A 13013-nucleotide genomic window follows, 5' to 3' on the forward strand; every position below is an offset into this window, starting at 1 on the left:
TGTGCACTTGTAGTTTGATATTGGCCTAATGCTATATTAGGCAATCGTTTTAAATAAGGCACAATAGAATATATTATATGATATTGAATATGAAATGACCTACCCTCTGTATTAATTTGCTGTTGGTAATTTGTCAAGCGCATCCTAATAATAGTATGAGCAACCAATATGATTGCTAATAGATATCAAAAATGGAAGGAAAAGGCTTGGTATTAAAGGTATTTTTTATATTCTAGCAAAACAGGGTGAGGTAGAACACTCACAAAACAATTACATGGATTTGATCCGAAATGTGTTCTGCTTCCCCACCTTTATCTGTGGAAGAGTCCGTGTAGTGCAAATTACAAGGCCTTCTCTAGATATCTTCCAAGCAAACAGCTTATCTTGTGCAGGTCTCTTAGGCGAAGTTGCAGCCCCCTCCACCCACCACTCGACCTGTGTGACCAGTTTCCAGATCACAGCCTTAGGACTTTCTGTCTATTGCCACTGAAGGACCAGATCATTCATGTTGTTATTCATATTACGAGCGGTTGTGTACTTTTCTTCAGGTTGTCAAGAATGGGCTTTATCTGGAATGTTTCAAATGATGAGGTGTGCTTTTCTCAGTGTGCTTTATTGGTCTTGGTCATATAAATGATGCCTCATCTAAAGTGTGCAATAAGCACACTAAAGCACAGAGGAAAATACTTGACTAACAATGATATCTTTCAAACAATGTACCGCAAGGTACTTAGCATTCTCCCCACCGCTGTTGTGTGCTTGTGGTGAGCACAGTAGGTGATTGGCTAAACCATTGTCCACCCACGCCATCGGTTTTTATTGCATGCTTGGCTGCTAACCACAGTTTTTGACCAGATATGCTGAAATTTGATGCTTTTCCTTTCTCTTATCTTTCCTGGGAAATAAACATGTGGTTATGTCACACAACTTTGATAACCCCCTAATTTCAAGATAACAAGAATAGGCAAAAATGTGTCTGCTATCTCCTCATCTCAGAAATGTGTCTGCTATCTCCTCATCTCAGAATTGTTGTACTTTACAGAAGGGGGAAGTGGTGCTTGTAGAGCCATATTTGACAGCCTGAGCTGCACTTTTGCACATTGAGCTTTATGGAACCACAGAACAAGCAACTACCAAGGCTTGACCAGAGAGGGCCCCAAAAACGTGCACAAATGCAGTCGATAGGTTGTTAGGAATTTTCAACACACACAGACAGGTCTTGAGCCTGTTGCTCTTGCAGACCAAAGGCACAGTGTGATTGCCCATCTTCGTGACTTGTGGCACAATGGTGGGGCCATTTGTATCTGTGTTCTTATCTGTATGTTTTAGCATAAGGTAAAGAGGAAGTCGTGTGCATGAGGTCACTTATCTCTCTCTGATGGCTTCCTTAACCTCTTTGATGTTTTCAGGATGTCCTGCTCGCAGCTAAAGCGATAATGCCGCTAGCTTTAAACATACCTCTGCTGCCACAGGAGCAAGCTAAAAAGCTCACCTCATGAGCGGCATTCTGATGCCACCAGATTTGATTTGGCTAATCAAGAGATTGAATTTCTATCCCGCAGAAGGAGGCCCGTGCTGAGTCCACAGGGAGAGGCCTCGCTCCCCACAAGCACTGCTTGGTTTTATGCTAATGTAAAGTAACATGAGCTTAGCCAGTGGTCACATCACCAGCTGGCAGAGGGTTTTGACACGGAGCCCTGTAGCGTGACGGAATCTAATATTGGGGCCAGAGATGTGAGAACGGTAGCAGATTACTCAAAACACGCTAGCAGGTGTCGTGTGTGTGTGATATCGGAGTCAGAGGCCTGTGGTGTGTTACTTGTTAAATACGATCTTTACATCCAATGGCTTTCATGTAAAATATTCGCTCGCCTCGAAGTCCTTGCTGGTCTGTTCCGTGAAGGCTTTGCACGCCACAGGCATCCAATGTCCTTCATTTCCTTCTGTATAAAGATGACTCATGGAGTCCCTCTCCCTTTCCATTATGCCCCCTTTCAACTCTAGGTGCCATCCTTGGACGTTCGGAGACGCAGGAATGTATGCATTACAGCTACCATCCCAATGCCGAGAGCCGCAGTAACAGGACGGTGGTGAAGCAGTGTGTGGGGGAGAAGGACAAGCGGGTGCACTGCTACGCTACCTGGAAGAACATCTCGGGCACAGTGGAGCTCTACAAACAAGGCTGCTGGCTGGATGACATTAGCTGCTACGACAGGTAATCCTCAGTACATTATAGTCTCCATCTCTGAAAGCTATAGCAAGAACGTGGGCGTTTTTGCACCTTTTGAAGGCAGGAGGAAATAAAATGGGAAAACAGAAAGGCATTGCTGAAAATATACTGAAAAGCTATGACAAGACTATGATAATCTGTTATTAACACCGATAATAAAAGACCTCATGTTGTGTTACATGATGTAATGATTAAGCCATAGGCTACTAAGTGGTCTGCTGTACAGTGGGTTGCCATAGTGAAATTCAGAGGAGATATATTCACCAGTGTTTGCACTGCACACAAATACATCACCTCGCACACACACTGATGTGAATCCTAGAGGCTATAGGCAGATAAGTGCCCATGTACTGTAATAAACCACATGATGAGGTTGGCTCAGTTTATATGTTCACTTGTGTGTGTATTTATTCTTTAAGCTGTTTCCCATACTGAAGCTAAACACTGGGTAACCTTTTCCTCAAAAGGTTATTATCTATGAAAGGGTCCATTATATGTGAGATCTGTGCTTGTGTACACGCATCGTCACCTTCCCTGGCAGTCCTGCTGAATCACGTTGCCTGTTTGATTTAAGAAAGTATGTGAGTAAACAAACACACACCCTGTTTGTGTCAATGAGTGCAGCCTGTTTGGTATGGTATACATTTACAAAGGGGAGTTTGTGTGATGTGTACATAACTTTTATAGATGTAACTCCATTACATCTATAAAAGTGGGGCAGAGCAAAAATTAGATGTCATGCTGTAACCTTTGCTGTTGAAGAGCCCTAAAAACTTGCTAAGTATGTTTGCATATTTGCAGTGCATTGTTGAATAAGTAATGACCACAGTTAATAGAAAAAGACTGAGTGGCCTATAACCTTTCAGCTGTTTTGCTCTGTCCTTGGTATGAAAGTCAGCATACTTTTGTGTTACACATTGCAGTTTAGCAGTTTTTTTTTTGTACATTTTTATACATGGGAGCATGTTGCTCTTTGCGTTGACCCCTGCTATAGGCTAGTGATCCATCTCTGTTTATCAACTCATCTGAGTTGCCCATCACACTGTCAGAGAGGCAGTTCTTGCTCACAGGGACAAGAGCCTTGTTCTCTCTGAGTACACATGGCGTGCAAGGCGCCCGTTGCTCAAAGAGCAACAACACACTGTAGCTCTGAGCACTTGTACCAGCACGCCGTTGAACCCGTTTACCTGCCGCCTGTCGTAACCGGATCGATTGGTTTTTTTGGAACATGGCCGACGCGCTGCCTTGTCGTGGCTCCAGGTAGCTTGGCGAGCAGCATGTGGGTTTTCAAGCACACGACACAGCAGCTCACCTTTCTTCTCACTTCCTCAAAGTACACACATGCTCATAATGTTTGCACTCCTGTGTGTGTCTGTGTGTTTATCTGTGTCTGAGTGTATTAATAGAGTCATGTGTCATCTCTTTGGACAGAAAACGTCATATCTCTCATCCCCCCCACCCCCTCCCTTTATTTCTTTTATTTCTTCTTTATTTGAATGCTTTATGGCTTTTTTATGAAAATGCCAAAGTCTTGTAGACAGCTCTGCAAACTGCAAGATGGCAGCTTGATAGCAGGCGTCATGTTCTGACAAGGAGCCCAAACAGCCACAATAAAGGGCCTGCAGGGAGCAGATGTGTGAGTTAAACAGGCTGTGTGGATGAACAGACGTACAATGACGTTTTTCAGCAGATGCCTTTATCCAGAGGGAACATACATGGCAGTGAGAGTGTATGGTTTATGTGTTATGTATATGTGTATGGTTTATGTGTTATGTATATGTGTATGTATGGCAGTGAGAGTGTATGGTTTATGTGTTATGTATATGTGTATGTATGCTGGCTTTGCATGTCTGAAGGCTTTACAGCCCCCCCCCCCCCCCCCTTAGTCCCTTCCTTATGTTCCATGTTGCTTTTTTTCCGCAGCACGGAGTGTGTGGAGAGGCGAGAGGTGAAGGACATCTTCTTCTGCTGCTGTGAGGGGAACCTGTGCAATGAAAAGGTCTACTATAACCCTGATACGGTTCCACGTAAGAAACAACGTCTTTTTTTCTCACATCCTCTCCAATTTGTTTTACGTGCTCATATCCATGCACAGTGCACACACAATTTGTGTGCTTTCCCGGCACTTTTTCACAGTTTCAATCCGTTTACCGAAAAAGAGACAGTCTCTGAGATCATCCTGGACTCTAAAACTTACCACAAAAGTGTCAACACTTTGACATGCATGAATCATTGAGTGCTTAGAGATGGACAAAATGCACAATGAATGGAGCAGGTGGGCTCCTAGGTGGTTAAGTCTGATAGACGATAGCCAGAAAGGCTAGCATCGTTCAAAACCACTTTAGATCAGGGCTAGCCTTTAGTTCAGGATTGGGGTTTGTAGGTGTCAGTCTGAGCACAGAAATAGACCAGCTGCTGATCAGGTAGCAACCCTTCCATTACAAGAATTGTAACATCAAGAAATACGAAGCTGAATACAGCAGAATGATGAGCGTGCTTCTTGTAGTAGACATTTTTGTGCTTTTCATACTGTATACTCTGACACAGCCATTTCTCTGCATCTGTGCTGGTTTACTAGCCATGCATAAGCCCATTTCTCTGCATCTGTGCTGGTTTACTAGCCATGCATAAGCCCATTTCTCACTCTCAAAGAGAATTCATTTTTTTGCCCTTTCTACCAGGATGCTCACTCTCTTTCTAGCCCAAGGATTTAATTGCATAATGCTGTATAGTTGTAGGTATGTTTGACTTCTTAATAATGCACTATGAGGGAACTACAGATAGAAGGCATTGTCATTGGGCCTTGAGGACGCACTATTTGATGTTTTCCCATTCCATTAAATTTTTTTATGCTTGTGTGTGAATACGATAAGTTGTGCGTGAAGCCGAATGAAAAAGAAAAAGCCATCCTGTTGTTTTGGTGTTAAATCCGGAACAATGATGTCAGCGGATTGGAATGCTTTCTACACACTATACTGTGTCACTTCACTCTTCTCCTGGCTGACAGTAAGCACCCTTTTAAGTGGGGATGATGGATGGCCGACTGCTGTCACTCAGCGCTCTCTTTGCCGAGCCCGTGCCACTCCCCTCTGTGCATGCCGATGTCGCTGCACCTCAGCGCGCCCGGCACTATGCAAGCCTTTTCTCTGAGCTTTCCCTCAGGGGGAAGATATTATCGCTGCGCACAAATCCACTGTAGAAGCCCCAACACAACAGCAGCTGCAGCAGCGCTAGCGGCATTGGCTAGAGGAGAGGGAGATGGCGAGGGGTGAGCAAAGCTGCCATGGTTTGGCTTGGCTTTTGAAGGGAAGTGTGACTGCGGTTATTGTGGTGGTGGCATCAACCATCAACCATGTTGTTTCCCTTTCCATCTAGGTGGTTGTGCAATGCTGCTCAACCAAATTGTGGTCATGGAAGCAGCCTGCTGGGATCACACCCCACCACCACCACCTCTAACTCCTCCATCTGAAAACACCAGAGGACACATTTATTATGCTCAGATAACACAATGGCATTTTCCCCACAGTCTTCTTATACACTTGGCCAGGAATGGAGTGTAACAATGCGTTAGCTGACAGCACGGTATCGGGCGATAGCTGGTGAGTGATGGCGACTGGGGCCAGTGTGGGCTGCCATGCTCCTTTGCCACGCTAGGCTCGCGTGCCCCCATGGCATGCCTTGTGCCCAGAGCAGCAGAGACTGCCGTGTCTTTCAGATTACCAGAGCGGATCTGCAGCTTTATCTCTGCTGAGCTAACCAGCCACACTGTTAAACATCCTCTTAGTGAGATGAGGGCTGAAGGAGGTGTTCGTGAGTTTTGACTCGTGTTGACATTGGTCAGTCGTCCATAGCAATATGCGCGTCCTCTTTAGAGGCTAGTGGACAGGGGAATGAAGTGATTCTTTTTTTCATCCTAGATTTTTTTTTTTACCCCCGTTTTGTTGTGTGTAGTTTTTGGTTATTTTTAGATCTCCCTCTTACTACCAACCTCCCAGAAAAAGGGGGTAGATGAGGACTGCACACACCAATTCTTTCATCATTGAAAGTGCCAACCACAGGCAAATGTTTTCATTTCTGCAAGCCTGAGAGGCAGGGGGTTGAGGATTTTGTCGTCGGTGGTGGGGGGTCTGACTTATGCAATGGAAGCCCTATTTCCAGCGTTGAGTCACTGCGTTCGGAATGCCCTCAATGTAAAAGCGTCACCCCCACCCCCAAAGAGCTGTGAGACACAGCCCTCACACAACCCTCTTCTTTTTTACCTAGCAACAAACCGTGTGTGTGAGTGTACACACACACGTGTGTGTGTGTGTGTGTGTGAGTGAGAGAGCGGGGGGAGGAGCCTACATGACCTTGTGACCGTGGAAGTTTCATGCTTGAGTGCGGTGTGTGTGTGTGTGTGCGTGCGCGCGTGCGTGTGTGCGTGTATGCCTGTGTACAGTGTGGCAATCCTAATGCCCCGGAGAGAGAGAGCGTGGGGGAGGGGCAGAGAGGTTTTGGTTGAGTGCAAGGGGAGAGGGAGAGATGGAGGAGGGGTTGGATGGTTGTATTTTTCAGCTCACATGGGCTAATCCGGGGTCCTTAACCCACATCCAGCTTAAATGGAACGCTGGCAAGAGAGAAACAAGAGAGAGAGAGAAAGAGAGAGAAGGAGAAAGGGAGAGGTTGCAGTTGCATTATGACCAGGGCTTTAAAGATGGGGGATGTCGAAAAGGAAACAGAAATCAACCTTAACCACGCCATGTACTACAGTACCCAGGGTCAGATGAGGCGAGCAGCGCACATCCTAGCATAGGGAGAGGGAGGGAGGGAGAGAGAGAGGGAGGAGAGAGGAGAGAGAGAGAGAGGGAGGAGCGATGGAGAGAGGAGAGAGAGAGGAGTGGGGGAAGTACGGCATGGTGGCACGAGCGCCGGCGAGATTAGAGTGCCGAGGCCACGTGGGAACAGTCCAATCCCATCTCTGGCACGGAGTGCCCAACACGACGGAGTGCCTGGCCACACGCAACTTGCAAACGAGGGGGGTTTGTAGGATGCAAAGAGAAGAGGGGTGACAGAGACCGACACATATAACATGAAATGACAATAATAATAATAATAATAACAATAATATAACTAAAGATAAACATATGGCATGAAATAGGGAGTGGGGGAGCAGATAGAGAGGTAAAATGAAAGACATGAGTTGGGGGAACAAGATGGAGGACGAGAGTGAGGGAAGCGGGATAAAGATGAAGAGAGAGAGAGAGAGAGAGCGAAAGAGAGAGAGAGAGAGCGAAAGAGTGAGAGAGAGATGGGGCCTCAAACTCATTGAACAGGACGCTGTCTCCTCTTGCAAACAGCTTTAGCTGAATGGATTTGCTGGGCTGGGGGAACAGTGCTGGATTGTGTGTGCGTGCGGGAGCCTCCTCTGTTCCTCTGGCACCTCTCACGCTGGGGCAGAAATACCCCCCTCCCCATGTAATCAAAATAACAAGCTCTCTCAAATTTAAGCTGGCTCAGGCAAACAGTGGATTTTGTTTTCAAAATATATGCGCTCTCTCTCTTTTTTTAAACTTGGCAATGGAATCAACATGTCTGAAAAGTGTGAGCTCACATTCGCCATTTAGAAAAAAAGAAAACTTTCAAAATCAAGTTACTCCATGTTTGCTATGGTATGCCCAGGCTCAGTTTCATATTTGAAAAACAACAACCACACAACAATTTGCAATCCTTTTTTTTTTTTTTTTTGTTATGCCAATGCATAGCAGTAGCTTTTGGGCTCTCCTTGCAGGAGAGTGTCAATGATAAAAATCAGTGTCTGGTATCAGGCTCTGCCTTGTGTTTGTACTGTGCACCTTTTCATATATTTTTTTTTTTTTTTTTTTTTTTTCCAATTTTTATCAAGATCTGGCCTGAAATGACCTGTTTTGACATTCCTCTCCACCTTTCTTTTCTCCACCTCCATTACCCCCTCCCTTTTTCCACTCTTCATCTCTTCTTTCTTCCAACAGCCACGTTCAACCCCTTCTCTCCAAAGCCTCCACTCTTCAGCACGCTGCTCTACTCCCTGGTGCCCATAATGGGCATTGCTGCCATCATCCTGTTCTCCTTCTGGATGTACCGGCATCACAAGCTGGCTTACCCACCAGCACTGGTGCCTACTCAGGTAAGAGACCGCACACCTTTACACCTGGGGCACTTTTCTGGGGCTCACTACTTCCTATTTGAAATGGACAAAAGTCTATGATAATGACACTGTATTGACTTTCCGAGTGGTGTTTGTTATAATGGACTCCAGTCTTTCATGACCTGATTTAAGATAAGAGTTCTAGGTACTTCAAAGGCTACATTCTTAACCCTGACAGGTGCCAAAAATGCACCCAGGTTGTCCATGTAATGCTCTCCTCTAATATGTAGCTCTGGGTGTACAACTTGTGTGTGTGTGTGTGTGTGTGTGTGTGCGCGCGTGTGTGTGTGTGTGTGTGTGCGCGCCATTGCATGTCTTAGAGACAGCTGCCCCCTGTGAGTGGCAGCTCCTATTGACATGAGCGACAGTAATTTGTTGATCTAATGTGCCCAGTGTCACACTCTTCTCCCGCTGTAGCGCGCACACATGTCCATCAGTTGCATAATCACTGAGTCCACACCGAACAGGCCAGTAGGGATGCTCTTTCTGAGCTTCCTCTTTCTGTTATACCTGTAGTAGCAGTGCAGCACTGCTCCTGCACATATGGATGAATGGATGAGAGCTCTTGCCTCACTGTCTCCATCCTCGGCCCGTGCTCAACGTGTGTCCTAATGTGTGTGTTTCTCTTGTGAGCTCGTTCTCATGTTTTATTTTTGTGTTCTTGCTTTCTTGGCTTTCTTAAATGCTTCTTCCTGTGAATGGTGGTGTTTTTAGCATCAGCTGTGCGCCGCACTCTCCCGTGAACGCAGAGGACACGGAGCGGTGCAGTGTGCCCTGCCCTTCGCCTTCCTGTGCCTCCTGGCCTCTCCTCTCTGCTATTTATTGCTGGCGTGATTATGAGTGGGGGTTCTGCACATGCCCGGTTTTCCAAGGGATTTGTCATGGCAATGCAGGCATCTCGAGTTGCTACAGATTTATCCCGGAGGTTGGAGGTTAGGGCGACCCCACGATGAGCCGTGCTTCCAAAGAGGCTCTCGAAGCTTAGCTCCTCCACCTCTCGACTCAGCGATGGGCATCACAGGAAAGCCTTCATCAGAGGGTTTAGCAGGAAGCAAGTGACCTCACGTTGGCCCTTTGCGTCCTTCTCGTGCCCCTGGCTGAAACGTTTTTCCACTTCAAATAGTGATGTGAAACGACTGGACTGGGCCAGTGAAACCAACATGTTCGCGATGTGGCATAATTTTTCTTTAGCTGTCTATCTGAATCAGTGTGGGATATAGACTGTAGTAGTAGTAAAATGGGGAAATGCTCTTTTTCAGACACCTTGCCTATTTGCTCTGTGAGTGCTTGCCTCTTAATCAAAATAAGTACAGGGCTAGATAATACAACTGTAAATCACCAAGAGTGAATTGGGGCTTGGTTTAGCACCCCTATTTTAAATGACTGTCAGCTGTCTGGCAGGGTCCTTGACTTGCTTTATCACTGTTGACACAAGAAGACAACACAAGTTTCTCTTTGTGAGAAACAAATGGGCTTCAGCATTACCCCACCTACCCCACATTACCCCACCTACCCCACATTACCCTCACCTACCCCACATTACCCCACCTACCCCACATTACCTCACCTACCCCACATTACCCCACCTACCCCACCTACCCCACATTACCTCACCTACCCCACCTACCCCACATTACCCCACCTACCCCACATTACCTCACCTACCCCATTAAGTGTCTATCATTCTTCTTGTCGTCTTCTTTTTCCCCAGATTTAAGTGTCTATCATGGTGTTGTGGTTGTGGTGGCATTATTGCGGCAAGGAGACCTAGGGGTCTGCTGTGCTGCTTGAACTCACATTTCACACTGTCTTTCTCTGGAGGGATGTGTCCCTACACTCATTAAAGGCATCATAGAGAGGCATAGCCACAGAACACAGCTTTGCCACTGTATAGTATGATGGCAAATTAAAATAGATCAACTGTAATATAACATGTAAAATGGAGCAATGCGATGTTAGTAAAATACCCTAGTGCATTTCTATCGTGCTGTATATTCAAAAAATAACCTATTGAAGACATAAAGGGGCTCTGCTATCATGAGTGAGATAAGCATGGTCACAGAACACCACTTTGCCACTGTACAGTATGATAGCAAATTGCTACTTGCTAAATGCACTATAAATAGTAGTATAGCATGTACTAGAGCAATGAAATGTTCGTAAAATGCCCAAGTGCATTTATATTGTGTCCCAGTGCCATGTGCCTGTTCAATCAAATCAGTCAAGAAGAACTTACTGCTGTATATTCATAAATAACCTCTGAGTGTTAGGATGACTAAGAACCAGAGAGTGGGAGTGAGACGTGTTAACGTTAGTAAAAAGCAGATTATTTTGTGGGATCTTTGTGTGGAGTGGCATAGGAGAGACCTTTACATTATGAAGAGAGGAGAGAAGAGAAAGTGCCTAGCCCAGCCCAACCTTTTAACCCTATTTAATGTTTCACTCCGCACTGAGGACTTGGCCATTTGTTTTCAACTCTTTGCCCTTTTAAAACCCTTTAAGTGAAAAAGCCTGGTCAGGCAGCTCCTCAGAGCTGCGCGAACCACTGAGTGCGCCTAATGTAACCCAGGCTCTTTAAGGTCTCAAGGTCAGCGCTGGTAGAAAGAACGCAGAGTTTCTCTCATTGCTTAGTCTGCAATTTTGATGGTCACTGTATCTGCAAGGCTTGAAATCCCCCACCTCCTTTGTAGACCACCTCTTCCCTAGACTTGGTTGCCTTGGATGTCTATACTGTGACTGTCCTACAGTGTAATGGACTGTGGAGGACAGGACTAGTCATGTTTTCAAGGGGATGGTTCAATTATGAACCTTTGTAGATAAAATGTCCTCTACTGTGCACAAATGATATAGATTCTGCAATTGTCTATATACAGCCACATACACAAGAGACTTTTCTCAGCTTAGCTATAGGAGGGTAAAAGTCTGTGTAAGCATTAAGCGTCACGGGTAGAAGGGAAATGCTTGATGTCATAAAGGCCATCACCAAGGGCTCTGGTTAGCACACTCGCTGAACCTACAAGAGGCACAGTGGCACAGTGTGAACGGTTGACGCTGGGCTCCCAACAGCCGTGAGAAATGATCAGGAAGCACACACACACACACACACACACACACACACACACACCTGCTGTCCCAGTGACACCTTTTGATTATCCACCTCGAATGAAAAACAGTAATGTCTTTGTTTCTGCCTTTCTCTCCTGGATTAGCACGCCTTCCATATCATGATAGAGGTAAGACTGCTCGTACCCATCAGACAGTTCTTCCTTCTTTGCTAACTCTTTCATTTTCTTTCGTCACCCTTATTTCTTTTTTCTCATCACAAGCCTTTAAAGCCAGAGGCAAAGTAATTTAAAAAAGAAGCCATCACCCCACACATTGATTTCTCACTTTTTGTGATGGTTTGGATACAGAGGATGTTTTTTTATTATTATTTGCACGGATAAATGTAAGATCCTTTGTTCTTATTGGGGTGGTTAGGCCCAGAGGCCAGGATTGAAGTGCATGTTCTCGTGAGGGAAGGATTCAGTGCACGTCCCTGAGCATGTGGTGAATGCAATGCAAAGATGGCTGCCTCACCCTTACTGAATGTGAAGAACATTACAAGTGGAATGATTGCTGCGGTCCTGCAGTATAAGATGTGTTAGCACTGCTTTTGGGCAACAATGTCACCTTCTGAATGATGATGTCAAATTTAGGACTACATTCCACAGCGAACTGATCTATCTGTCTGTTTGTTGTGTGTGTGTGTGTGTGTGTGTGTGTGTGTGTGTGTGTGTGTGAGAGAGAGAGAGAGATTTGTAAGTCCGCTTAACCTGATTGACTGGTTTAATTTATATTTGTCATGGAATGTTTAGTGGGCAGAGTGAAAGAGAGAGAGTTGATAAATGGAGATGCACGTTGGCTCAAGCGATTGAGAGAGCATGTTTGAATGTACTGGCAGCAGCAGCGTTTGGCGTTTTACTTTTTTTCAAACAGTAAATGGCATAAAATTCAGGTGCAGGTCAGTTTTTAAGGAATCGGAGAGTGAAGAATTCTGGCAAAGCCAAATGCCTCATCTCACAACATTTACAATGAAAATTCATGGATCTGCCCATAAGTCAGATCTGCTCCAAAATGTAATGAGCTCTTCCTTCCATACCCCTACACATTTCCAGTGGTGAAGGTGTTTCAAACGTATCAATCCACCAAATTGTATCGTAATTTAAATACAATTTCACATGTTGCAGACAGCACATTGGCTTGGCCAGGCTTTTTTTTTTTTTTTTTTTTGTGTTATATCGTTAATTTCCAGCATATCAATTGATGAACAGTGTTTTGTGTTGTCAGGTCCACTCGCTTTCTAAAAGCAGCTTGTATGATGCACAAATTGTTGGATTGTGACGGGATGCATCCCAATAAACGCATTCCTGCAGTATGATAATGCTTTATGATAAAGTTCCAGAGATAAATAGTGAAGAGTCTGTAAATGACCTACATACGATATACACAAGTAGAGATTCATACTACTAGATTCTCCCTATTCAAACCACTGAAATTCCCTCAGTCATTTAGGGTTAAATAAGGCCAATATTAATTTTGTTAGTCACATGTGTCAATATACCTAAATATTGTGTCAGC

The 13013-nt window shown here is 45.1% G+C and overlaps 1 protein-coding gene across 2 annotated transcripts in view; it reads left to right on the forward strand.

Moving 5' to 3' along the window:
* Positions 1–13013, forward strand: part of acvr2aa (activin A receptor type 2Aa) — a 38309-nt gene that overhangs the window by 9138 nt on the left and 16158 nt on the right. Inside the window, exons 2-5 of one of the 2 annotated variants that reach the window (XM_048238704.1) lie at positions 2005–2215; positions 4154–4257; positions 8218–8372; positions 11603–11626. In XM_048238704.1, coding sequence (XP_048094661.1) covers positions 2005–2215; positions 4154–4257; positions 8218–8372; positions 11603–11626 — 494 coding nt within the window. The remainder of the gene's footprint in view (positions 1–2004; positions 2216–4153; positions 4258–8217; positions 8373–11602; positions 11627–13013) is intronic. The other variant, XM_048238705.1, reaches the window with a different exon arrangement.

The sequence above is a fragment of the Alosa alosa genome, chromosome 3, assembly GCF_017589495.1.
Source record: "Alosa alosa isolate M-15738 ecotype Scorff River chromosome 3, AALO_Geno_1.1, whole genome shotgun sequence".
NCBI lineage: Eukaryota > Metazoa > Chordata > Actinopteri > Clupeiformes > Clupeidae > Alosa > Alosa alosa.